Below are 26,291 nucleotides of genomic sequence, written 5' to 3' on the forward strand. Positions count from 1 at the left end.
CATGTTTTTAAACCCAGCAGATATGTATTTAGGACAGTCCAGGTGGAAGGCAAGGTGTTAGCAGGTATAGGGGACACCAAAGTGAAATGACAGGTAGACTCTGCCCCAAATCCATCAGCCGTATTGATTACAGAGCTGTGATTACATCTCCTGGTTCTCCAAAGAGGTCGTTGTGAGATTCCAAACAATTCCCTTCATCTACCCGGGCCCAAGTCTGTGGAGAGAAGAGGATACCTTAGAGTGGGAGGTGGGGAAGGAGAGCAGAAAAATGTGCTACCAGGCTGTGGTTTTTTATTTATTTAAAATATATATATTTTATTGATTTTTTTTACAGAGAAGAAGGGAGAGGGATAGAGAGTTAGAAACATCAATGAGAGAGAAACATTGACTAGCTGCCTCCTGCACACCCCCTACTGGGGATGTGCCCGCAACCAAGGTACATGCCCTTGACCGGAATCGAACCTGGGACCCCTCAGTCCACAGGCTGATGCTCTATCCACTGAACCAAACTGGTTAGGGCAGGCTGTGGTTTTGAAGCATCAGCTGGTACCTCTGAACTACATGAGAGGGCCTAAACTACATGAGACAGTTCCGATTTCTGGGCCTAAACTACATGAGACAGTTCCGATTTCTGGCTGAATTTCTGGGAGATTTCTTTTTAGTATCACAAAGTGATCACCCTTAGATGGTAAGCTTTCATTTCTTTATAATTATGGAAAGGAGAGGTTGACCACAGCTAAATGTATGTTATGAAATTAATTCACTTGACCTCTTTCATGAGAAACCATCAAACGCGAGGTGATCAAGTGGGTGAAACACATAGAAAGGTCTTCAGAAGGGAGCACCCTGAGGATGTGACTAGCAGGCCTGCTGACCGCTTCAGGGGAATGCCTCCCTCTGGTCCCACCCTTGCTCTCACGGGGCTTATCCTTATCCTGGAAGGGCCTGGCACGTCACAGGCACTCAGCAACTGGAAGCCGACAGTATAAGCAACTACACTGTGGTCTAGGTTGGCTGATTTTCGAGTGGGCTAAGCTTTTGTGAAAATAAAACCTCCTCCTTTCCAGTTAATGAAGACTTATCGAGTGTGGCAGCATGGCCGAGCATCCAAATTCCAAATGTAATGAACCAAGACCTCCGGAGGGTCCCAGCATCACGGATACCAAATGCATCTGCCACATGGCACTTGGAGAAGCCTGCCTGGGGCCAGATCATTTTGCCAAAGAAGGACCTAGGACAGACAATGAATGATGTATGGGCAACCATGACTGCCGCTGAGAGTGACTGGAAATCAATATCTAATAAGTTTGGGTACAGGATTCTCCTGTGACAGAAGCATGCTAACATTCAATAGCACAAGTCAAAGTTGTTATTGGAAGTGAGGAAAGGTTAACACACACTTATCAACACCTATTTAAAAAGGTCCATAGCAGTAAGAGAAGGTTTTAGAGAAATGTTAGGATAGATTTTAGTGGACAGAAACAAGTTCTATGCTAAACTGTTCATTTCTTAGGTTATAATATCTCTTTTGGAAGTTTTTAAGACCAGTTTTAATACTTAATTTTTCACAATAAGGATAGCGTTCACCTCAATGATTCTATCGTCTCTTAACAAAACCATCTGTTTTATGTATTCCCCCTTTTCATTAGCTCTTTGCTGACCAAAATTTAGTGGAAGATCAAGGGCAATGGAAAACCTGAAATGAGAGTAATGTTAAAGAATTTACTACCAGTGAAGTAATAGCTTTTCATAAAAAAACTATAAAGTTGAAAAATATTATTCTCTAAATAAACCAAATTATGTATCATAAAACTGCTTATTGGTTCATTGAATTATTCTGACATTTTCCAAACCATTTGTTAATTAAAAGGAATGGACATTCTTTTTGTTTTATGTGTGCTATAGACTGAACATTTGTGTCCCCCTAAAACTCATATGTTGAAACCTAATTCTCTGTGTGATGGTATTAGGAGATGGGGCCTTTAAGAAGTCAAGTCAAAAGAGTTGAGCCCCCATGGCACAGAATCAGTGCCTCGAAAGAGAGACCCCAGAGAGCCCTCTTGCCCCTCCCAGCACACGAGGACATAGTGAGAAGGCAGCTGTCTATGAATCAGGAAGTTGATCCTCCACAAACACTGATTCTGCCAGTGTCTTGATCTTAAACTTCCCAGCCTTTGGAATGGCGAGAAAGAAATGTCTGTAGTTTATAAATCACCCAGTCCATGGTAATCTGCGAGAGCAGCCCGAACAGACTAAGAAAACGGGGCTGCCGAAAGTTAACGGAGTTGCTGCACTGAACTTTTCCAATGACTTCTCCCATTGAACTGAGTGTTGTCACCTCTCCAGTTTCTGGACGCGTATTGTAAGCAGAGGACCACTGCGTGAAGTGCCCCTTTGCAGTGGCCGGGTCTGGCTTGAGTCCTTCATGTTTGTGCCTGGGTTCCAATCATTCCTGGCAGTGGCTGGTGCTCCACGCAGCCCTGCTGCCACCTCTGCTTCTGCCCTGGGCTGCCCAGTGGCTGCCACTGGCCCAGAAACATGCCTGCATTCCTACCACTGAGCAATATCACTTGCATAAAGTTTCAATAAAAAGGTATTTCCAAACACCATCCAGTATATAGCGTTTCAGTATTTTAACAATCAGTACAACTGCATTGATGCATACCAGCTAAACATCAGCCTCGCCTGAGACTAGAGACCAATCCACACTTCCCAAAACCTTAAAATGACCTAATCCAGCCTGGGATGGCTATAAACACGACTTCAGAGAACAAGAAGGGCGTTGCAGAAGTCATCAGGGGCCAGTTTTATCTCCTCCTCCAAGTCCCGCTCTTTCCTTAGGCTGTGATGCCTCGAACTCACTTTGCTAGGAATGTTCTGAGCCAGAATCCTTAGGCTTCCATTATAAATAGAGGAGGCAGGGTGGGAAAGAGGGAGGAAATCCAGGAAGCTAACCAACAATAGGAAATTGGTGGGATTCTTTTTCTTTTATCTGACACTATGTCTGTTGACAAGAGAGAACCAAGAGTGTGGGACTTGCTAGATAAGGACCCAAACATCCGTTAGGTTGCCAACTCGAGCATCATCCTTTTTGTTGCTTGTGTCCTATTTACATTAGGTATCCAACACTTTTCAAAAACAATCCCATACATCACACAGACTCCAAGGGCAACGTCTGCACTGCCGTTCCTGTAGTTGCTCAAGGAAAAAGCAGTTTCTGCTGCTCGAGACAGGCAGCGCTTCAGACTGCAGGGGGAGAAATTAAATGTTCAAGGCCTTTGGCGCTTCCAGTTCCATTTGGAAGAGGACACAGACCTGGCATTTGGAAAGCATTTGTTCTCCATTAAACCTACCGAACCTTGACGAACCAGAGGGGCCAAGAATTAGTCTGCCATTGGCCAAGGCTGGGCCTTCCCAAACCGATACCGGCAATGAAAACAATAACACTGCCATTTGTACTCTTCAACCGGATTCTGCCAACATTTAACCCCGCATGACCTCACAATCAGAAAAGAATCTCAAGATTTGTTTTATAGGAAAAGAAGAAAACGTTTGACCAGCATCTCCTTTTCTTTTTTTTTTTTTTTTTGAGCTTTTTGCCTGCAATTGCCATCTTGCCTTTTGGCCATAGAACCAAACGTGTGTCTCCATCCCAACTTCAGTCTCATTCAGGGGAAACTTACTAAAGTGACATTCAAAGACTGGAGAGGACATAGGAAGAGCAAGTGGTCATTAAGGTCCGAAGCGCTCCACTGGCCAAATGCCAAATCTCCATACTCGAATTCCCTGAATTATTAACACAGTGTAGTTAACACCAGCCTGGTCTCTTTGGCCTTGAAAACATCTAACCTCCATCAATTAGCACACAAAAAAAACAAAGAAATTTAGTATAGAGAACTTTGATCATTCTCTGGCCTAAGATGAACAAAAGTCATGATGCACAAAACTTGTGATCTGCTCCAGCCATGAATATCATCAACTGGTTTTCAAGATACTCTATTTCAACACAGAAAACAGGATTTAGCAAGAACAGAACTCCTCACGTCTATCTCTGTGCTATTACTACACATCGGTGTGGCTCACAATGGGTGATAATTCAAATCATGAATGATCAAATCCCGTTTGTTGACTGTCAAAATTTCACTCCCCATCCTCAACATTTATAGCACTAAGTACCGCCACCGTCACAGCTCTTTACGTGAACCAACTCCCACTCTGAAGCTGGGAAGACACAGAATCAACAATGAGTGTCAACTCTGGGCAGTAACTGATGGCAAGCCAGTGCGCAGGTGAGAACTAGTGAAAGCCAAAGAAGCCATTTCAACTTCTCACACTGAACAGGGCTGCTTAAGGAGTTGCCAAGCATGAGGCTTGCCCATTCCCTCTGTCTTGTGTACCTCACATGGGAAACAAAGCAGAGGAGAAATAGTCAAAAGCAGATAAAGAAAAAAAAAAGTGGACAATCATCAACAAAACAATAAAGCTTCCTGGGCCAGGAATCACCTTGGCAAATCCCACCTTGGAGACTCCAATTCTTCAAGTGAGACTGCCAATCATGTGTCCCAGTTGCCCACAAATAACACCCTTGGAGTGGAACTCCCAGCTGTATATATTTTATTCCCTTACCATGTTTCATTTTTTCCAAACTGTTTTCCCCCCCTACATGTGGTTGCCCAAACCAATTCATGTGCTTACTGGCATGTTATGAAACATGGAAACAATTAGAGACCACATTCTAGGGCACCAGAATGATCTTCTACAGAATCAATGAACTACGCAGAACTTGAGAGCATTTGGCAAAAAAGATGGAAACTGTGGAATAAAACCCACTAACCGTATCTCATGTCATAGTACATTTTACAAGACTTTAACTTGACCTGTATTTTATGCAGCAATCATATTTTAACTTCAAAATCTCCAGATTTTAGCCTTTTATTTTATTTTGTTTCTTTATCTATCTGAATGACACTCATAGAAAACACTCAATATACAATACACATTTCCTCTTTGGGGTTGAAAACAGTGTATGTAGCATGCAAATAGTCAGTTATGTTTGAGATCCTAACTGAATAGGGGGAATATTATTATTTGAAAATCAAAGAACTTAAGTTTTCAAGTGGCCAACTGAAGTCCTAAGTCATACCTTATAGGACTAAGACCCTCTTTAGCCATTCAGACCAAAGAATGGTCACTTCCCTCACAAAAGGCCAATTAAACTTCTAACACCAGCTAATGACCCCAGTGGCCCTTTGTGTGAATCAGCTGTTGTAGCTCAGCAAGGGTTACAAGCTTTTTCTGCTTTATCCACAGTAGACCAGAATGACAAGGTAAGAGTGAGCCAAGCCTGGGCAAATCAGAGAGCTGGAAAAAACAGGTAATAGGTCTTAAGTAAAGAATTCCCTAGCGTCATCAAATAAAATAAGAATGGGAAGAAACGTGGTATCTAGAATACATGGACTCTACTGACAATTATCACATGTAACTCATATCCATATCACACACTATTTTTATATTGTACTAGAGGCCCGGTGCATGACATTAGTGCACTGGCGCGGGGGGGGGGGGGAGGAGGCATCCCTCAGCCTGGCCTGTGCCCTCTCGCAGTCCGGGAGCCCTCAGGGATGTCCAACTGATGGCTTAGGCCCACACCCGTGGTCATTCCACCATTCGCTAAATTTCTATATTAGCCTTTTATTATATAGGATAGGATTCCTTCAAGATATGGCTGCAATGAAAGTAGCAGCCACAGTAGCCAAGGTCTGTTTGCAGACTGATGAATGAGTTTCTGCATCCGTTCTGGAGATTCTGTCCTGGGGAAAGGCAAGTGCAAAAACCCCCACACAAAATGCCCATGTTCTCAGCTACACTCTCCTCTAGGCCATAATGGATGGGTGTGTTACACTGGGAACAGTTGGCAGGATTCGCCATGTGCAGTGACTCTATGAACTTGGTCAGGATTCACTGTCAATCGCAGAAAATCAAACGCATGCCATTTGGAAACAAAAAATTTAATTATTTGGAAGACAGCTTTAGGAGGAAGTAAAGTTGTAATGGTAAAGCCTCCAACGTCTCTCTCTCAAACCAAACAATAATAGTTGAGAGTCATTGAGCCATCTTGTCACAATCTCTATCTCAGTCAATATCAACAGTCATCCTTCCATGCAGGCCAGAAAGGAGAAGTGAGACTTCGAGGGCTCTAGTAAGTTTCTCATTATTATATAGCGAGTGAGCACTAGAATCTTACTCTAAACCCAGACATTTGACTGGGAGACAGCCCTACTTAGAACTGTCTTGTAGCTTCCCCTTTTCTCTGACGGTGATGTCCACAGAGACTTGTGTAACATTATGTTATCCTCTCATCCCTTTGCTTTTCTTCTCTCTTCCCCACCCCAAATCTCCAGTCAACACGTATTCCTACTTACTTGTAATACACGTGTTTATTTAGACACTTAGACACACACACACACACACACACACACACACACACACACACAACACACACACACTTTCCCTCATGTACCAAGGAGATGGATATTATTTCAAGAACCTGAGCCTTAACCAAAATAAGAAACTTTTAGGTTTCAGCCCTTTGGAGAGGTGATTCATTTAAACTACCCAGACCACCTCCATTTATGAGGGAGACTACAGGCAATTCCTAACTAAAGCCAAAGTAGTTCAAATGTCTGCTTTGAAGTTGGCTGCTGGGAATTGAGAATTCATTGAGACTCCAGGTCAGCCGCATAACCCACAAAGTTCCTGAAGTATGGAGCTATATATTTCAGAAACAATAACCACTATATAACATTGTTTTTACAGTGAAACTCAACCCAAGGTCTTGTTTGAGAATCCAGGAATGCCCAGCCCTTTCTCCCTGAGCCTTGAGGTGAAGGAGACACTTCGTAGGGAAAAGGTGAGGTGGGTGGACGTGAAGGAGAAAGATGGAAGAACAGGTGACACAATGTGGGGCACCAGATCTCTCTGTTGCATTTGGACATTTCTTCTCAAGTGCTCCAGGCTGGAGAACAAAGGTCTTTGGGGCTTCAGGGCTCAGGGCTCATTGCTATGAGCAGATTGATAATGGTTGGAACTGCTCAGTATTGGCTTATGCAGGTCATCACAAGTTTGGGTACAGGCTGAATCACCACAGAATAAAAATCGCAAGACAGCATTTTAATTGGCCTCCTTTAGGCCATTTAACAAAGAGAAAGCTAACTTGCAAGAGCAAAGAGTAATTAATGAAGGGAGGAAACAGAGGTTCCTTTAGTGACTTCCAAATAAGTTCCTCTGTTTAAAGTGGGGGGTGGGGGGAGTAGCCTGCAACATAAAGATAAAACTGTAGGTATTTAAGTCACAATGCCTTCCGTCAAGAACCGCTCATTACCATCAGATGCCGCGGTGGCAGAGGGGCCAGTTAGAACTAACTTTATTATTAGAAGTAATTAGGGAGAAAAGGGGCAGAATTTCATTTGGTTATTTCAAAACAAGTTTCTGTGCATAGTTTAATGAAGGCCTGCAGTGTCAAGATAAAATGTGTGTTTTACTGAAAACAGCTTTTGCAAATGACTGCTTGTTACCAGCCGGTATCTACCGGCAGAGTTGTCCGGGTAGGTTGGCTTTACATGCCAAAATAGAAGAGTTTAGCTGTCTCAGCTTCACAGAAGTGTTACCAGGCAGTAGGGACCAATGGTTAAGCATGTGTGTTCTGGATTCAGACTGTGTTTTCAATTCCTAATACCGCCCTGGTAGATGAATGACCTTGGGTGACCCCCTGGAATGTTCTAGCCAGAGTTTACGCATATGTAAAGTAGAGATCATGGTAGTATTTATCTCAGAGGGTTGTTAAGAAATATCAATACACCTAATATGCGTCAGACATTGTTATAATTATTAACATGTATATTTAAGAATCATTTGGGTAGGGGTTGTTGTTAAGGGCTTGCTGTATAAGGGGTACCCTAAGTACCAATCAATAATAGGTCCATTTATATCTTTTGTCGTTAGCATGTAAAGATACTTGTCTTCAGAGTCATAACAGTTTTTTATCTAAATTCATTTCAGACAATATTTCAGTATTTCTATACAATCCACGTTTTAAAAAGATCTGATAGTTTTTTGTTTTTTTTTAGTTTTGCAAAACCAGTTGTGAAACATCTCTTTTTATTTCTCAACTCCTTATCTGTAAGGTAACAGCTGGGGCTTTCTGTATTTTCCTAAATCTGAGCTTTTTCCTTATAAACCCTCTTGGCAGCTTTCAACTCTTCCGTCACATACAGACCGAGGCTGAGAAAAGCTGCCATGAACTGAGCTTAGACCATTTGGAAAGCCTCAACTATCACACAACAAATGGGGAGGTGGGGTTTGGCTTTGTTCTAAATATCCGTTCTGAGCTGTTGTGGCCACTTTGAGAGACCTCTCCCTGGTGCTTTCAAACTCTCCCCCGCATGCCCCCCTCTTCAGTGAGAGTTACTGTCCTCTTCAGCAATTTTTCAGAGACTTCTTCATTAAATTCTCAAGATTTAAAGATTGACTTTCATCAGCTGGCTACAATATCTGCTTATTTTCTTGGGAATATCGCTTACCCATTATGTTTTGGTTTAGCAAATCAGCAGCATTTAACTAACGTGCCATGTACCGTAATATTAGATCCATATGATGAATGCAACTCCATCCTTGGGCCTTAATAAGCAATGACTATGTTATTAAAACCTGCTCATTTCGGAGAAGGCTAAACTAGCAAAATACCCTCTACACATTTATTTTTCTGGCTTCCCTGAGTTAATTTATGCAATTTGAATAATTTAAATAAGAGCCCGTGTCACGTAATTTTAGATCTTATGCTTCAGATTGTGGGAAACAAAAAGTTAAAAATACTGGGAAGTAGATATTGGTGAAATTCTCCCCAAAAGTCTGTGTGTTCGATTAATGTTTTTGAAAGAATTGGTGCAAGCTAATAACTATTTTCCCTAACCAAGTTACCTACTTCTTTGAGTAATAATTTTTGTTTGTTTGTTTTAGGGATCACACACATTGTAACATGAAAGAATTTCACTCTAGAAAGACTCAGAAGTGTTGAGGAATGGTTGAATCAGAGTTGTAGATGCCCATTCACAATAATGTCAGTCCGAAGGTCAGAGCTTAAGGTTAGATTCTGAACAGAATGAAATATGCAACACTGGGAGTATCTAAGGGAAGATTTCTAAGAGGGAAGAGGCAGACATTTATTCTTACCCTGGATCGTTCTTCTAGTTTTGTCATCATGACGACTGTGGCACTCCGTTGCTCCCATATCATTCTCCAAAAGTCCCCGAATGTTTCAGGGAGAGATCCCTGTGTTGCTATGTAGGCGTTTTGTTTCCTGTAACCATCTATGTAGTTGGCATTCACATAGTCACTTCCTGGGATGCCTGTAAAGGAGGAATGTTATTCAACTAAGTGAGCATATCACAAGAGGAAATAACCTGGGAGACAGCCTAATGGCATTGTCTATTATCGTTCCACACTACTCTAGAGCAGTGGTCGGCAAACTCATTAGTCAACAGAGCCAAATATCAACAGTACAACGATTGAAATTTCTTTTGAGAGCCAAATTTTTTAAACTTAAACTTCTTCTAACGCCACTTCTTCAAAATAGACTCGCCCAGGCCGTGGTATTTTGTGGAAGAGCCACACTCAAGGGACCAAAGAGCCTCATGTGGCTCGTGAGCCGTAGTTTGCCGACCACTGCTCTAGAGGACTCACAGTGATGTATTAGAATTTGGATTTTAAGCGAGATTCAAAACAGGTCTAACAGGGTTAAATAAATGCAATGCTTGAGTTGTTAGGTCTTTATAAAATGACAAGGTGGATTACCAAAGAAAGAACAACACAACTGAGTGTCCACAGAATGCCTTCTCTCACATTGTCTTTTTCCATTGCATTACTAAAATATAGCTTGTGAAGGAGAATAAACAATTACCTGGTCACATTCCTCACTCATTCTCTTCCTCTTTCCCAGACAAAAACCAAATAAAATAATGCCTGGGACTGAAAAATATGGTACAGCATGTCATAATGGTGAAAAATTCACTGCAGATTTCACGAACAGGGAACTCATTTAATCCTCACAACAACTCTACAGAGTGAGTCCTGTGATGATCTTCCTTTCACAGAAGATTAAACTGAGATGCACAGCATTTGAAAACTTGCTGGAGTTGGTGGAGTCTGGTTTAATTATAGATAGGCAGGCTGCTGTGACTTTGTCCTAACCTCTGCAGAGTATTGCTTCTCGTTTAAACCTCATGGGGTTGTTGTATCACATGAACCTCTCTTTGGATTATGACAGTTGCCTCCTAATTGGTTGTCCCACTTCTACTTTTATCCTTTGCAGTCTGTTCTCCATCTAGCATGAGAGTGATTTTTAAAAGCATAATTCAGACGACATAATCTCTTCCGCAAACCCAACCATGACTTCCCTGTACATTTCAAATAAAATTCACATGTTCAACAATGGCTACAGAGCTCTGCCCTTCTCCAGACTAATCTCGTTCCCTTCAGCTTCTACGCTTCTAAACTCTCTGCTTCATTTGAGAAAACAATGCTCTCCTACTGTAGTGCCATCCCACATCCTGGAACATACTATGTCTCCTTCCCATTGTAAAATGTTCACCTCCATCTCAGAAGGCCTGCCCTTTGCACCTTGGGACCTCAGGACTCCCTTGGCAATTCTGTACATTATATATTACGAACTGTAATTACATATTTGTTGACTTGTTTATTGCCCATTTTGACCTCTAGATCATGTCTCTTTTATTCAACTGTGCTATTCCTAGTGACAAAAAGAGTAAATAATTTTCTCCAGTTCCAACATTTAATAAGTAGCAGAGCTATAATTTAATGCAGATATTCCGATCGAAAGTCTAATTTTCCCTCAGAATAATGCCTTTAAGAGAAATAGAGGCAAGTTTGCGCTTCTTCCAGGGAGAGTGGCCAGAGTGATTAAGATGATGAAATCTATTCCATATAAGAAAGGAATATATAATACAACTTGGCAAAGGAAAAGGTAAGGGCTGGGGTAAGATCTGCCCATGGGTATCTTAAGAGAAGTTCAGGTTTACTCTGCTGAAATCCATGTTTTTCAATTCTGAAGATATAACTGCAGAGATGGGGAGTTTATCTCCAATATAATAAAGGATTATAAATAGGATAAAAAAGGGAATAGATTTCCTTGGGAGGTAACAAGTTTCCTATTCCTGGAGGGGGAAGAGCACTTTACAGGGATATCACGTGATATGGGAGGCAGTATTAGAACGTGTACATGGTTCCTTTTTTTGCTCTGGGAACACATGGGTCTTGGGTTTGTGGAAAAAATATTTTCTTTATAATGAAACATATGCTGTTCCCAAGCTAAAATTATTATATTTCACTGATTGCCACTCTCAATTACTTTGAGTGATTTTCTAACTCCAGTTGTAAAACTGATCCTCCCAAGAAAAGTAATGAAAGTCAGATGGAAACTACTGAGCTTCGAGATGAACACATGGATGTAGAATACCACCGGCGTCAGTGAAAAGCCTTTTGAGCAAAAAGGCTTTTGCTCAGTTGGTTGTAACATTATTCATCTATTACAGCCACTCAAGAAACAGTTGGGATTCTGGCAGTCTATTGTTGATAAAGATCCTATTCCTCCCTGACATGAAATTATCGTAGATTCAAAGGACAGTTTAAATAGAGTCCTCAGGTTACAGCTACTGGGAGGTAACACATTTACATGTCCACCATATTTGTTTCTGAGGCAACAATAAATGTATTCTAGAAACCAGGAAAAGCCCACTTTCAAAATGTTAATTTAGCAGTTAGTAACATTTACAAACTCATAAAAAGGTGTTTGGCTATGGCCCTCTCTCAGCTACAAACATTACACAAAACTTTTTTCCAAAATTCAGTATGAAGAAATCCGGGTTAATGACTCAGAAAACACAACAACTGGACACTGCCATGTCCCCTTCAGCAAGGATCACAGACGAGTTTGAACGACGGTTCTGAGGACAGGGGGGTGATGGACATGAGACTCAGATCTAAAGCAAGGGAACCGAGCCTGTCCAACATGGAGTTATGAGGTAATAAACCGTTTTTAGACCTACTGCTCAAGTTTGAATAATAAGTTATTATTAATTTTTAGGGTGAATGGGTTGCTACTGCATAACGATGGCACTTCCCAGAAATAAAAATACAAAACCTCTGCCTGAAAACTGCGAGGCACCTGGGATCAACACTGTATCACCAAATGCTTTATGAATTTGGGACTTGATATTTTGAAAAGGAGAGAATGAAAACTAAAATTTCAACACTTGGTAGAGGTGATTATTAGGCGAATGTTTGCATCCGGAAAGAATGCGGCGGCTCCTCTTCCGTTTGGACCCTTGTCTCTGAGGAGGATGCACCTGAAATGAAAGCATCCTCCTGAAGACCCCTTAAGCCACGTGGGCAAAATGACATTTCCTGTAAGTTCTCTCTCCATGTCCTTTGCAACGTGGAGAAGTGAGGGAGGGGTTTGTTCTCTACAAGCTCTCAGATCTACTGTGGCCTACATCCATAAAACCCAACCTAACAAGCCTTGTGGAAAGATGAATGAAAAAGGATTTTAGAAAGGGCGGTGGCTTGCCTTCTAAAAATATTAACCCTAGATTGGAAGCTAAAGTTACCATGCAGCCGAAACCGGTTTGGCTTAGTGGATAGAGCCTCGGCCTGCGGACTCAAGGGTCCCAGGTTCGATTCCGGGCAAGGGCATGTACCTTGGTTGCGGGCACATCCCCAGTAGGGGGTGTGCAAGAGGCAGCTGATTGATGTTTCTCTCTCATCGATGTTTCTAACTCTCTATCCCTCTCTCTTCCTCTCTGTAAAAAATCAATAAAATATATTTTAAAAAAATAAAGTTACCATGCCGCGTGGTTTTAAGTTGGTGAGGCCTTAGTTTTCAATGCACCATATTCTGAAAAAGTTTTCAACCAACCCGGGCCTGTTGGGGGGCAGGGGGAAGGGAGCTTCACATACTGGCTTTCCAAGTGGGAGCCATGGAACTCTTCTTCAGTAGCTACTGATTGTGAGGTTTCTGCCGGGGGGCTGGATCTACAAAGTGCTTTCATCATTTTGGGGTGATCTTCTGCAAGTAATGCACATTTGTTTATTTAATTTTCAATCCCCTGCCTTATCTGGACAATGATTTGCATCTGCTAATGCAACACTAATAAGAGTGCACTTCTAATCTAAGAGAAGTGTGTGAAAGTTAATTGAATTCCTCCGGGGCTATGATAGATAGAAACCTAAATTATAACAGAGTACTGAAAGAATACCAAATTATTATAAATTAGCTGATTAATTTTATTTCTTGGAGTGAAGGAGACCTCTGTTCAATACTATAATAATGCTGCTTGTCTTTTTGGAAGAATCTTAGGACTGTTACTGTCTCTTAGAGTCAGTATTAATATTGCTCAAGAATAACTTAGGTCTAAAAGTTTATCTTTCCTAGGAATCCACAGGCTTATTATATTTATAAATTTAATAAGTTTCCACGTATTGTTTTAGGTGTACTCTCCAATTAATAGTCATGTAAATAGTTCCAACACCTGCAATGCTTATCATTCTCATCTTGTAAGTGAGAAAGTGGAGGCTAGATCTTGGATTCATATTACACCAGTATACCCCATTCCTGTGTTACAAGTATTTCATCGGTTAATGGACTATTCTATCTTGTGGTGCTTTAAAATATTCCTTACATGTTTTATATTGGGTCTTTGTGTTTCAGATAAACTAAACTTGCAGCTGTAAAACTCAAGTCTCTAAGACTAACAAAGGTCGTGATGAGGTGAAAGATTAGTAGAGTTGGGCTTCTGTACTCTCGATGCATAACAAGCCACAGCAAACAGCTATTCCAGCAGAATTAGGCCAGTTAAAGCCTCCCCCTTTATTTGCTGGGGATTGCTGGTAATAGCTCTCTGTGGAAAAAATAGCCTGGGCATGGACTTTGAGACCCACTCTTCTTTTAATTGCTTGCGAAACTTTGAAAATGTTATCAAGAGTTCAAAAGGCAAGGGGCTCACTCTTCTTCATCTAAGCGTGGGAAGAACGGGACAGAACTCCCTGACCTTGTTCCTCCATGTGTTTGAATAGCAACCGAAGGGGAGGAGGCCTCGGTAACATGAAGCTACTCTGCTCAACAGAATATTTGTGATGAATAATTACCAAAAAAGGCTTTAAGGCCTTGAAAACATTTGGCAATGTTAAAGAATATACTACATGAGTTGTTTTGTCATGACTGGGTTAAAATAAGGTGTGTGTTTTTTTTTTTGTATTTATTTGAGGAGGACCAATTGAACCAAGTGGATCTGCTAAAAACAAACAAACAAGCAAAACACCAAAAAAAAAACTTGCTTTGCATTTGATTTTTCAAGTCAGTAGGTAACATTTTTAAGAAAAGATTTCTCTTATTGCGGAGTACTTAAAGTTATATGTTTTATAGTAAGGCCTTATGCCCCGATGTTAACTGGAAAAGCAAGACTAAAAATAGTACATGAATTATTTTATAGAAGTGAAATTAGGTAATCATAAGGAGAATGCACCTACTTTTGTATTACTTGTCGCTGTAGGAAAGTCCTATGTGCCTTTTGACGCCTTGGGACTCTAAGCGCTTGCTAACACATTAGAGAACTTGACCAGGAAACGGGACTCCTGCCTGGGCCACTGGCAGTTTGCTCTTTGCCATTTGGGCAGTTGTTCAACTTGTCCAGACCATTGATTGCTCACCTGCTAAACAAGGCATGTTGCACAAATTGGTTCCCTCAAGTCCTTTTGAGTTCTAAAAATAAGATGTCTCCTTGTGGTATTCTTAACCTTCTTGGATTTGGAAATCTCTGTGAAGTTATTTTAAGATGAATAGAGGCTTTGTGTCTCTCAGATTAGGTAGGAACATTCTCTTTCAAGTTGATTTCTATTGCTTCTACCTCTGATGTGCTGAGATGAGATGTGTGTATGTATGTATGTATGTATGTATGTATGTATGTATGTGTGTGCACGCGTGTGACTGATACTTCCAATTTTGATTAGAATCTGGTGGGCTACAAAACCAAACAAATTAAAAAACAAGAGGAGGTGGTGGGACTAGGCTAGTAGGTGGTCTGTTCAGGGAAAGAGCTCTCCCGAGGTGAGAAGAAGGCAGCACTAGAGGAAAGGGAGAGTCCCATCCATGGCTCCCCCTAGGGGCCGCGTTGCTACAGCACTGTAAGTCCTCACCCATTGTCTTCCAGAGGATCTGCATCTTTAAGCAAAACAATGTGTAACAGAACCAAGGGACCACAGGCTAACTGACAAAGACAACAGGTAAGTTCCCAGGGTGTCACATCCACATTTGAAGAAAACAACGCTGGTTAAGGGCTTGCTCTGCAGAGCTGGCGAGGAGCCTTCAGTTGAGTGGCTGACTTTACTCCAGCTCAGCGTGGCATCAAACCCCAGCCACAGTTATTTTCTTTCACGTCTACAAATCCTTAGTGAAGTTTGCATCAAACATAAATTGGTTTTGATACACTAGTTTATTCCCTGTTGTAAGACAGAAGTACTCACGTTCAAATAGAGCACAAAGGCTACCTTTTTCCCCCACCCGAGTTCCCTGATTCTTTTAATATGGGTTCCATTAAATTAAAAAAAGTATTAAAAGCTACCTTTTATTCAGTAAATAATGTCCCCTTCTCTACTTCATTGCACAAACCATAAACAAACAAACAAAACCCCACCGAACAACAGTGAATTGTTGGTCAAGGCCTAGATTGAAATTTTTACAATTCACAATGCAGAAAAAAAAAAAAAAAAGCTTACTTTTCTGACAGCAGCAAACTAGAGGAGAGAGAATGGAAAAATGAAACCTCATAAAAATTACTACGAATACATTTATTTAATTCCAAGACTACAGGTTTTCGTTCCCCTTCCCTGGCCGCGTGGCGGCCACCCATGGCTGTAGGAGGAAGAGCAAAATGAAGGACTTTCTTTGCCCGAGAAAACAAATGCTTCTCACCGAGGCACAGTGCATCATCTGCCACGACATCCCCGATGGAACCCCCGTTTGGCACATCACCCTCTGTTTCTATAGGACCCGGGGCAAGGTTTCTAGAAGCGTGCCTTGCTCGGTGGGCACTGCAGCTCATCTTGGTGAGTATTCGTGGGGGAATGGTCAACGGTCCAAAGAATGTGTGAACCCTGCATCCACCTATGATCCCTCCATGGTTTTCCCATATCTCTGCCCTGCGGAGGGGCTGGGTTACCACCGTGGCCCCAGGGAAGGATGTGGCAATTAAACCGTCTTTGAATGCATTCCAAGCTGAGCTACAAGTGCTGGGGACTTATCCACACCTCTTCTGTAGTTAGGGAGCCTTTTGGCATGAGATAAAGCAGACCGTGGGCCAGCGCAGAATACCTTTTCAGCCACATCAGACTTTTGCAATTATTACGGGGCTTCATGCAGCGATGAGGTGTCAGATCCAGCAAGGAGTGTGATGACAGGAGCTCTGTCTGCATGTAGGAAACTCACAGAGCCTGAGTCTCCTCATATGTCACATATATCCTAACATCACAGCAGCATTATTGTAATGGCCTTACCCAACACCTCTGTGAGAATCAGCTGAGTCTATATATATTTGAAACTTTTCAAATACTACTGGGTATTAGCTATTCTTAAGATCGATATAATAAACAGCAATGAAACAATCCTATTAATTCCTAAACATCCTGGTGGAAAGTAATTCCAAATCTGAAAGGCCTTTTTCTAGTTTCTATATTAAAAAAAAAATCAATGGAGAGGACAAAAATAATTATTTTATAACTTCCTAGCAATGTACAACCTGTGCCTTTATTCTAACAATAAAGTCACGCCAACCACAGAATGTGTGGGTTTCTCTAGAGCCTCAGAGTAATGAAGTGCAGATTCATTAGTGCAGTCTGCATGGCTGTACAATAAAAAATTTAAAAATCCTAATAACTGAACTAAAGACAAATGGAGATTAAAAAAAAAAAAAAACTCACAGAGCTTTCGGATTTACTGTTCAATTAGCTTCCTGAAAACAAGAGTCAAGAAAAAAGCTAACACAACCAGCCATCTCTTAAAATGCTTTTTCTCTTTCCCAGGTAAGAAACAGAACAGTTACAGGCTGAGGTCAGAGCCATACAGATCCCACACCAAGTCCCGGGCTGCATGCAGGAGAGAGGTGCGACCTAAACTGCTCAAATTAGTCTTTACTCAGGCTGTAAGCACCTTGGGAAATGGTTCCCAGTTTCCAAAGGCTAAGTCGGATCTTTCCTTCTATTGAAAGCTAATTAAGCTAGAAAAATTCGTCTGTGCACTGCTCCTCAAAGAGAAAGATGCTTTTACTTATTTAAAAAAAAAACACATCACTGAAATAAACGGATTAAACTTTGTCATGCTTGTAAACAATTAACTTGAAAAGGAAAGAATGAAAAATGTTAAAGAAATTGTATTGGATCAATGATTGATGTTCTGAACAATATGAGAAAAATAAACTCAACCAATAATTGGATGAGAATTAGGGGGAAAGAAAAGAATTTTTTCCCCTTTATCTCAGATGGGGCATATATTCCAGTCAATTTTAGTTTAAGTAGAATTTCAAGGGAAAAAGTAATAAACAACAGGTGTCCATGAACTATTCACTAGTGCACAGGCTAACAGGAAAGACAGAAAATAGGTAGCGAGGTAGGTAGGTAGATGAAAAGAAAGGAGAGGAAGAGATTCTAGAGGGAAAAGGGGATCATATTTAGTGAGCTGACTTGGGAAATTGCACATGACAGCTGTTAAAAAGAATTCTTTATTGGGGAAAATAATTTAAATTCTTTGATGTTAGAGTTTCATGTGGAGTTTGAACATCAAACATTTGTATTCACTAAAATATCATTATTTTTCTGGGTTGTTTTGCTTTCACTTACTGAAAAAATATCAGGCTACTAGATACAGCCTGGAAATAAAAAAGGATGCAGAGCATGGGTACCCTGCGAAACTGGAGAATATGTGACCGAGTGCTGACAGCTGCTTCAAATGAGTCGACAGTCACTTAGCACCGAACAGTCTGCAGAAGGGAGGCTAGGACACAACTTAAACACAGGGCTCGGTGTGGTGGCAAATGGTGAAGCGACAGAACAGGCGAACATCGGTGGTTTTCTCTCTTCACTTTTTAAAATTAGATTTATCTAAGGGGCAGCGATTCCCTGGGAGCCACTTTCTCACTTTGAAGGTGCTAAATTGCCCATCTCACAAATAATCAAGTTGTTGTAACATCATCTATACTATTTACAGTTGGAGTTTTTGGAATTGCTCCTATTATGCAAATCAAGCAGCAGATGATATATCTCGGATTTCCATTTAAAAGAACACATTCTTCCCCTTGCTGAAATCTGTAATGCTATTATGGGGTCTGGTTTTCATTTATCAAGTACCCATATTTTCTTTTGCTTCACAGAGCACTCCAAATATATGCAGCTTTCTCATTTGGATAGTATTAATTTTTCCATAGATCACATACAAAAGAAATTCCATCTGAGGATAAAAGGACCTAGTGATAGTAGCAATAAAATTCATAATACCAGCAATGATAATTTTAATAGTTCCCAATATTTGTCAGGCAGGCATTGTCTGTGTGCCAAGCACTCCTCTAAATGCTTTTCATGCATTCATTCATTAGATCCTACTAATTCCAGGAGATCGGTACTATTTTAAGCCTATTGCACAGAGGAGGGACCGGGGGCACAGGAACGTCTCCCAACAAGCTCTTCACAAGGACGCGGAGCCTAGGATGGCTCCTAGGAAAGATGTTCTTGAGAAGCATATGGGCCCGTATAGGAATGTGCCCTTTAAAGAGATGAAGTAAAGAAACAGACTTAGGGTTTGAAACTCTAAATATATATCCCCCAAACTAGAGAAAAAACATAAAACAAAGCCATGTTTTTGTAAGCTCCTTTTATCAGGTTAACAAGCACTAGTGTTAAAGAACGCCCATGACATAATGTGGTTTATTTACCCTTGGTCATTTCTAACTCTTGCAGACAAAACCATTTAAACCTAGCTTGGTAGCAGAGACACACCTCACCAGACAGTAATTCCATTTGGAGTAAACCCTTTGGCTTACGTGTTTGTCTGTTTTCCCTTGAGAGAACTAATCTCTTCAAGTCCAAGATTTAATATTTATCTTACTATTCATATTATTTATCTGTTGATCTCTGGATTTGGAATCAACTTTCAGGATTTCAAGAATGGCAAGAAGAGTCTTACATATCCTCATTTTATGAGAAAATAGGACAAAAGACAATCGGGCAAGGGTTCCTAAATTGCAGAGTAGACCTGCCAAGGGCTTGTATGTCCACGAACTCCATGAAACTGGTGTAAAAAGTGCGCAGGTGCCTTTTGTTTTCCAGTGGGGTAGTAAATGTTCATTAGATTCTCAAAAGGATCCAGCTCCCCCAAAGGCTCAGTGTTCATTGTACTAAGTGACATGCCCAAGGCCACACAGCTGCCTCAGACTGAGATTTAGTTTTCAGTCTTCTGCCTTCTTATTCAATCATCTTCCTAATATAACTTAAAAAGTGATATTAAACAAAAACCCACCTGAAAGCTATTTATGTCGTGTATGTATTCTTTGGAAAAATTTACTTTGACTAGAGTTTAAGAACACAATTGAAGGCCTCTAGCTCTAAGATTTCTACCATAAGTGTTTCAAAATGTGTATTTCAAAATTCCTAGACAGTCTTCCCAGCACAAAGGCAACGTTCTTGAATTTGGTATGGCATGTATAGGCTCTACCATTATGACTTCAAAAGCAGCTATAGGTGTGACTGGCCTATTGGAGAGAATAGCCATTTTGGGTCCAAATGACTCACATATTAGAGTTTTGGCTCTGCCACTTACTAGTTATTAATTAGGGATAAGTTACTTAAGTTTTTAGTTTAACAGTTTCCTCATCTATAAAACTGAATGATCACAGCTACCTTTTGGGACTATTCTAAACACTACGGATACAATCTATACATGCTTTTGTATAAAGTATATAGAATCTATGGCATGGTACCTGACACTTAGGAGGTACCCAGATGATCATATCTATAACTTTTGTCTTTGTTGTTGAATTAAAAAGTAGCATTTTAAGTTTTGCTTTATATTTAGACATGGCCAACAATTCAAAAAATTCCATGTCAATATGGCTTTTAAATTGAAATGTTAATTAGAATTCTACTAACAGAAATATAGAACAAGCAGCCGTAAATTGTATATTAGAAGGAAAAGCCAAAACCCCTTTTATCTAGGAGTGTAATAATCAGATTGAATTTTTGCTATTTAGGAGGCATTACGGTAAGTAATGTGTCACTAATTGATATTCCTTGGTTTATAAGAAGTTGAAGATACATAAAAAGATATTTGAGGGCAGTAGATCACCCCTGGGATGAGCTAGGGATAGATACACGTAACCTTTTGCAATTGTAGGCCTGATGCATTTGAATCACAGGTGGTCCCCCACATTGTGTCACTGTCTTAGATTAGTTATGCCATGAAGTAGGAAATGAAATATTAGAGTGTAATATTTGTGCCATCCATAGGTTAATGCCCAATGATCAAATGGATTTTTAGGCCAGAAGTTAAGGCTGGGCGTTTGGATCCATGCTAAGTTACTTAATCACAGTCACAACCTATGTCAGTAGGAAAGCATCGTGAGTGATGTGGCTGAGGAAGCTGGGGTCAAGGGCTCAGAAGAGTTCGATTCTGATTTGGGCTATATTACTCATACACTGTGCAACTCAGCACCAATTTTCCCTCTGAGCTTCCGTTTTCTACTGTCTACTTGCTGGAATACTTTGGGCTCTATAAGATTAGGCATGTGGTTACACATTATCTTGTGCACATATACATATTACTATAGTTTCCATTTAGTCTCTATTTGTCACACTTATCTTAAATCATTAAATTAAATCTGTTTACCTCTCTTCTTCAGGAATTACTATTTTCTCTTAAAAATTGCTTACTTATGGAGGGGACTCCAATGGTAACTGGATTGGTCAAAAAATTCAATTGTGTTCCCGTATTGCTTAACCTAAAACTCAACAATTGTAAGCATTTTGTAATTTGGACTCTCTTGAATTTATTCTGCATTTTCCCCAGCATAAATAAAGCTAGCATAATTTGGAACCATGTCAAAAAGTGTCACTATTTTCAAGGAGTTCAGTAAGCACATTGGTGCCCACATAGAATTCCTGATTTTTAAAAAAATTTCCCCTGCCATCTTTCAATGACAGTTGTGTTTCAATGACAGTTGTGTAATGTTTAGTACTATTAAGCAAAGATAAAGGCAATGCAGATCACTATGGCAACGTCCACTCTTTTCTTTAATGTCTGTCAAATAACTCTGCAAAGTAATGTGAAGACAGTGACCAGGACCTCTGAGAGAACAACAAGAATGCATAAAATAAAACCTTCACCAGCATCTTTAAGTTATTGCCATTATCGCCACGGGAGCTCAAAACAGACATGTTATATTTTATACATTGTGCATGAAGTCACTTAACATTTTCACACACTTGAAAAGTGTGGCTTTGTGCTCTCCAAGCTCCCTTTACAGTAGAGCCTCAGCCAGTGGTTCTGTGGTTCCAGGTACCAGTCTCTTGTGCTTAAGAAATAGGATGATGGCTTGGCCCCTTAAATATGGGACTTGGTCTAAGATAAAATGCTTTTCATGCTTGTAATCTGGATGAAAGCTCTCTGTGTAGCCCATACACTTCAATTAAATGCTTCTAGCCTTTTGCATAAGAGTTAAAATGGAAAGATTTTTGGTTTCTAGGTCAGCTCTAGATTTAGGGTGTATTGGTGGCACAGAGCTATAAAAAGGCAGGTCTAAGTTTGATTCCAGTGTTTTGGCTTTTATATTGCAAAAATATCACAGGAATGAATTGTACATAGTTTCCAACTGTCATTAAAAAGGCATGTGGAGGAGTAGTCCTGTGTTGTTGTTTTTTTACATGCACCACTGTTTAGATGTAGAAAATAACAGGCTAAGGAAAACAATGACAAAGTGGGCAAAAGTACAGGGATGTGGCAGTATCGACTGACCTAATTCTGAGTGAAAACAATGCTACCAAATAGCAAGGGCAGACTGACAGGTTCTTCAGCCAAGACCAAGCCAAATGCATTCTCAATTTACACCCACTTATTTTATTTCTATAACTTATCTTGCTTCAGAATGAAAAAAAAAAAAAGGTTTCTCTCTTTGTGCCTTGGTTTAGTTTCTCATTTACTATGGCGATCATTTAAGAGACTTGAGACAAAAAATTGCTACTCTTTTTTACATTTTAAAATGGGAAAAATATAGAGATAAAGTAGAAAATCTATATGCGAATCACCCCAATTACAGTTGCTAAACAGGATTTGAGAGAAGCAATTACCTGTTTGACACTACTCTGCTTAGAGTAGCATTGGTGAAACTTTGATACACCTGATCAATTTTCTTCAGCACAGAAAAAGGCTAACTCTTGAACACCTAGTATCTTCAGTTGCCTCAGAAAGGTGTTATAACATTTTTCCAACATCAAAAACAAAACTTTGAGAAGTTTATGAAATATGTCCGTGCCACATAACACCATTCTGAGGAAAGGGGCTGTAGGTAGGGGCTTGCTGAAATGCTGAAGGATCGTCCTTGTTCCCCCCAAACGGGAAATAAATGGAATGGTTGCCTTGGTGATTACTGGGACAGCTATTAATCAGAGTCTCACTTTCAGATTAGCTCCGGGTACGAAGGAGGCAGGTAGGACTTGTTCCAAGTTATGAGATAAAGGGTGGTCATCACAGCTTTCGGAAGCAGAAAAAAGGGAAAGATACTTGAATACCATCGATGGAAATGTCTGAACTCTAAGGTTCTCAAAAGGACTGGGCCTGAAGCTGGTGTTATTTAATGTTTTATAAAAATGTGGAAGAGGGTGAGCAGAAAACTTTCAAGTATGAAAAGCCTACAATGCTCTTCTGGGTGCCAGTGAGGATGCACGTGGTACAGGGCACTTGGCGGGTCCGGTCAGCTGCTAAGACAAGGACGGATTTAAGGGACTGGGAACTATTTTCTGAGGACAGCAGCCCAATGTGCCACCACCGGCGGAAGGACTCACACAATGCGGAGTGCTGAACGTGAGCTTCTAATTGCTTTTGAAAGACCACGCGAGAGGGTTTTCGTATTGGAAAGGGATGGATGGAAAATATTTCCCTCATGAATCCTTAAAAGAAGCTAAGCATATTTGAAGAGTAATTCTCATCTTTCAGGAGCAATCATTCCCTCTGAAAGGTACCACGATTGTGAGAGAGATTATCAAGCAGTCTACAAATCAGATGTACCAGGCATCTCCAAGGTGCTTACTTTGTATTACCACATCACCAACCCCAAACCTTTAGACTGTCCCTAGTGGCTATACACATTTATTTACAAACAAACTACTCACTTGCCCATATTTAAGTAACAGTTTCTGGGCATCTTCTAACAATCACTGTTTTATTCCTAACCATCAGTAACCCTCAGTAAATGGGCAACCCAAAATTGCTTCCCTTATGAACATCAACTACATAATCGAGTCTTTCATGTAGGGTAGAGGCAAAGAGGTCATGAGGGATGCTCTTATGTTATAGGATGGTGGGCTAGTGTGGGTGTATGTGTGTATGTGTGTGTGTGTGTGTGTGTGTGTGTGTGTGTGTATGTATACGGTAGGTATATTTCTATGAGAAAGAAAAATTGAGTACCAGCATTGGCTAAATCTTAAATAACTATTTTTATAGATGGCTCAATGCCTAGTTAAAGCTATATTTTCATGCACATCCTTAAACCCATGAAAATAAAGGTGTACATAAGGTCAGTATTTCCTTACCTTCTATTGCTGATAGGAGAACCCGGGAATGATCATAGGCGATTACGTTTGCATATCTATTCTTTGGTTTGTTTACCTCCAAGTTTGAATGTTCCCATGTGAACTGCTGGCCAGGATCAATTGACTTTAAAAGAAAAACAGCACACACCCAAAATCAATACTGAGTATCAGTGGATTATAGGCATTTATCACAAGTAACGCGATTTTGAAAAGAAAACTCTGAAGCCACGCTTCCTCAAGATGGCCCTCGCTGTGAAGCTGAGCACCGATATACCCAGAATCACATGAAATGATTAATCAGAGTAAAACAGTGTAGTTACCAACATTGATTCAGATGAAAAAGAAAATCAATACAGATGTTCTGTTAATATTGGAAAGGCAGGTTTTATTATTATTATTTTACTTTTCCATTTTTTTCTCTCTGCTGCTGTAGCTTACAAGTTACCTTGGTTCAATATGCCTTCCAGTTCTGTGAGCATTATTTTATCTTGTTTGCTCTGCCCTATTCTTTCCTATCTGGACCTAATCTCAATTTTTAAATTGAGTGGTTTTTCACTGGCTTCCCTGGGCACCGCGTTACTGTACTCTCTTCACCTACAGGCTTACATCTTGACGGCAACTTAAAATGTTGTCTATTTCTCTGCAACACATCATGGCCAATATCACAAGGCAATCTGTACAATTCTAACAGTTAAGAGTAACAGTAAAGAAGGCAGGTTAGTTAAATTAATCATTTTAGAACATTAATTTGTAACCCAATGCAGATAGGACCTAACTGCTTTTCTATTTAAATTGTTTCCTATTGTTCACTATGTGTTATCATGTTTACATCATTTACTTCATTTTATTCTTTAAATTATTTGTTCTGATTTTTAGTGCATTTCCTTAATGCCTTAGTTTAACCACTTATTCAAAATTAAAATAAATATTGCAGATATAATACAATATGTAACTTTTCATATGTAAAGTGAAACAATGGCTTTGAGAATGAATCCAGGCTTTGATTATAACATCTTGGGAGACTTTTTATTTTCCTGCAATATTATGGAAATCAAAACATATTTTCTTTTATCATAAGATATTGACACTTTATTAATACTTATAATTTCATGGCATATGGAAACACAAGTTTAGTAATTGCATAAACATGATTTTAAATGATCAAAATCACGTTTTCAGAAACAATGCTAAATTAATTTTATATACAGGTGAAATTTTTAAAAAGTAAATATAGTATGTTATGTTGATAGACTTTTTAGCAGTAATTTTTGATGCTGGATATTTTCCGTTCTTTTATGTGTATATGTAGAATTTGAAACTAAAACATATCCAATGGCTGTTACGATATTAAAGATGCATACATTTTGTATTAAAGGGACAGAGTTCAGCATGATGATACAACTCACTAGTGTAAAAAGTCAAGCCTATTAACAGTCACGAATAGCCTCTAAACATGCTAATATTCTCAGCAGTACAGATTGCAGCCTCTAATTTACGGAGTATTTAACCCCCTTTTCCTTTCTTAGCCTATGCTAATCTATATATAAACTAGTCGATCATTAAACAGTATGCAGCAAAATAATTATCCATGCCTTAGAGTCTAAAGAATAGTGTAATTAGGGGTCTTTCTAGTTGGTTCTTCCAAGGAAACTCATCATTTCTCCACAGAATGTACTCTCCAAGTATTTCAGAAGCTAAAGGGAGCAGAGCATTCGTCTGGGTGGACGCCTTCAAGTCAACCTTGAACTCTCACACAGCTCCATTCAGCGACCAAGACCAGATTTAAACATTTCTCAATTCAGTCCCCATATTCTGTCCTTCAGCATCTGATGTCTAATTAGAATATCTCCTGTAATCTCTCACTCCAACCCATTCTTCAAAGCAAAGTGGTCTTTCTTAAGCAAAACTCCAGGCAGGTTAGGTCCCTGTTTAAGAACTCCCACTGGCTCTGGGTGACCTACTACCTACATTCTGAAGTTCTCAGCCACAGTCCTACCTATACATTTTCACTTATATTTGCATCTACAAAGATGGCTCAACACATGGTTTGACAAATGATTTTTTAAAAAATGAATTGAACTGATGAATAAATGTTGAGAAAAGTTCATCAAGAGAAATCATGGAGTAATTCCTCCATATAACATGGGAGCTAGAGAACAGATTATGGAAACTGCATTGTACAGTACTCTCACTTTAATATTTTAACACTCATTAGCATATGGCTTAGTAATTAAATATATGATCCTGAAATTATAACTACCACTGACATTATACTGATGAGCATGACTTAGTACATAAACTGCTTGCACATTATTCTCTAAAATATACCAAGAAGCTCCTAATCTCACTGAGGTACAGTCTTTTGGTGGAAGATGTCA

General features: G+C 39.9%; 1 protein-coding gene across 1 annotated transcript in view; it reads right to left on the minus strand.

Annotated features, from left to right (window-relative positions):
* PTPRD (protein tyrosine phosphatase receptor type D) overlaps positions 1–26,291 on the minus strand; it is a 496,562-nt gene that overhangs the window by 53,947 nt on the left and 416,324 nt on the right. The window contains exons 24-25 of the mRNA XM_079789612.1: positions 23,914–24,037; positions 9,229–9,404 (exon numbers count right to left, since the gene is read on the minus strand). Of these exons, the coding sequence (XP_079645738.1) occupies positions 9,229–9,404; positions 23,914–24,037 (300 nt within the window). The remainder of the gene's footprint in view (positions 1–9,228; positions 9,405–23,913; positions 24,038–26,291) is intronic.

This window comes from Cnephaeus nilssonii (assembly GCF_951640355.1).
Source record: "Cnephaeus nilssonii genome assembly, chromosome: 14".
Lineage (NCBI taxonomy): Eukaryota > Metazoa > Chordata > Mammalia > Chiroptera > Vespertilionidae > Cnephaeus > Cnephaeus nilssonii.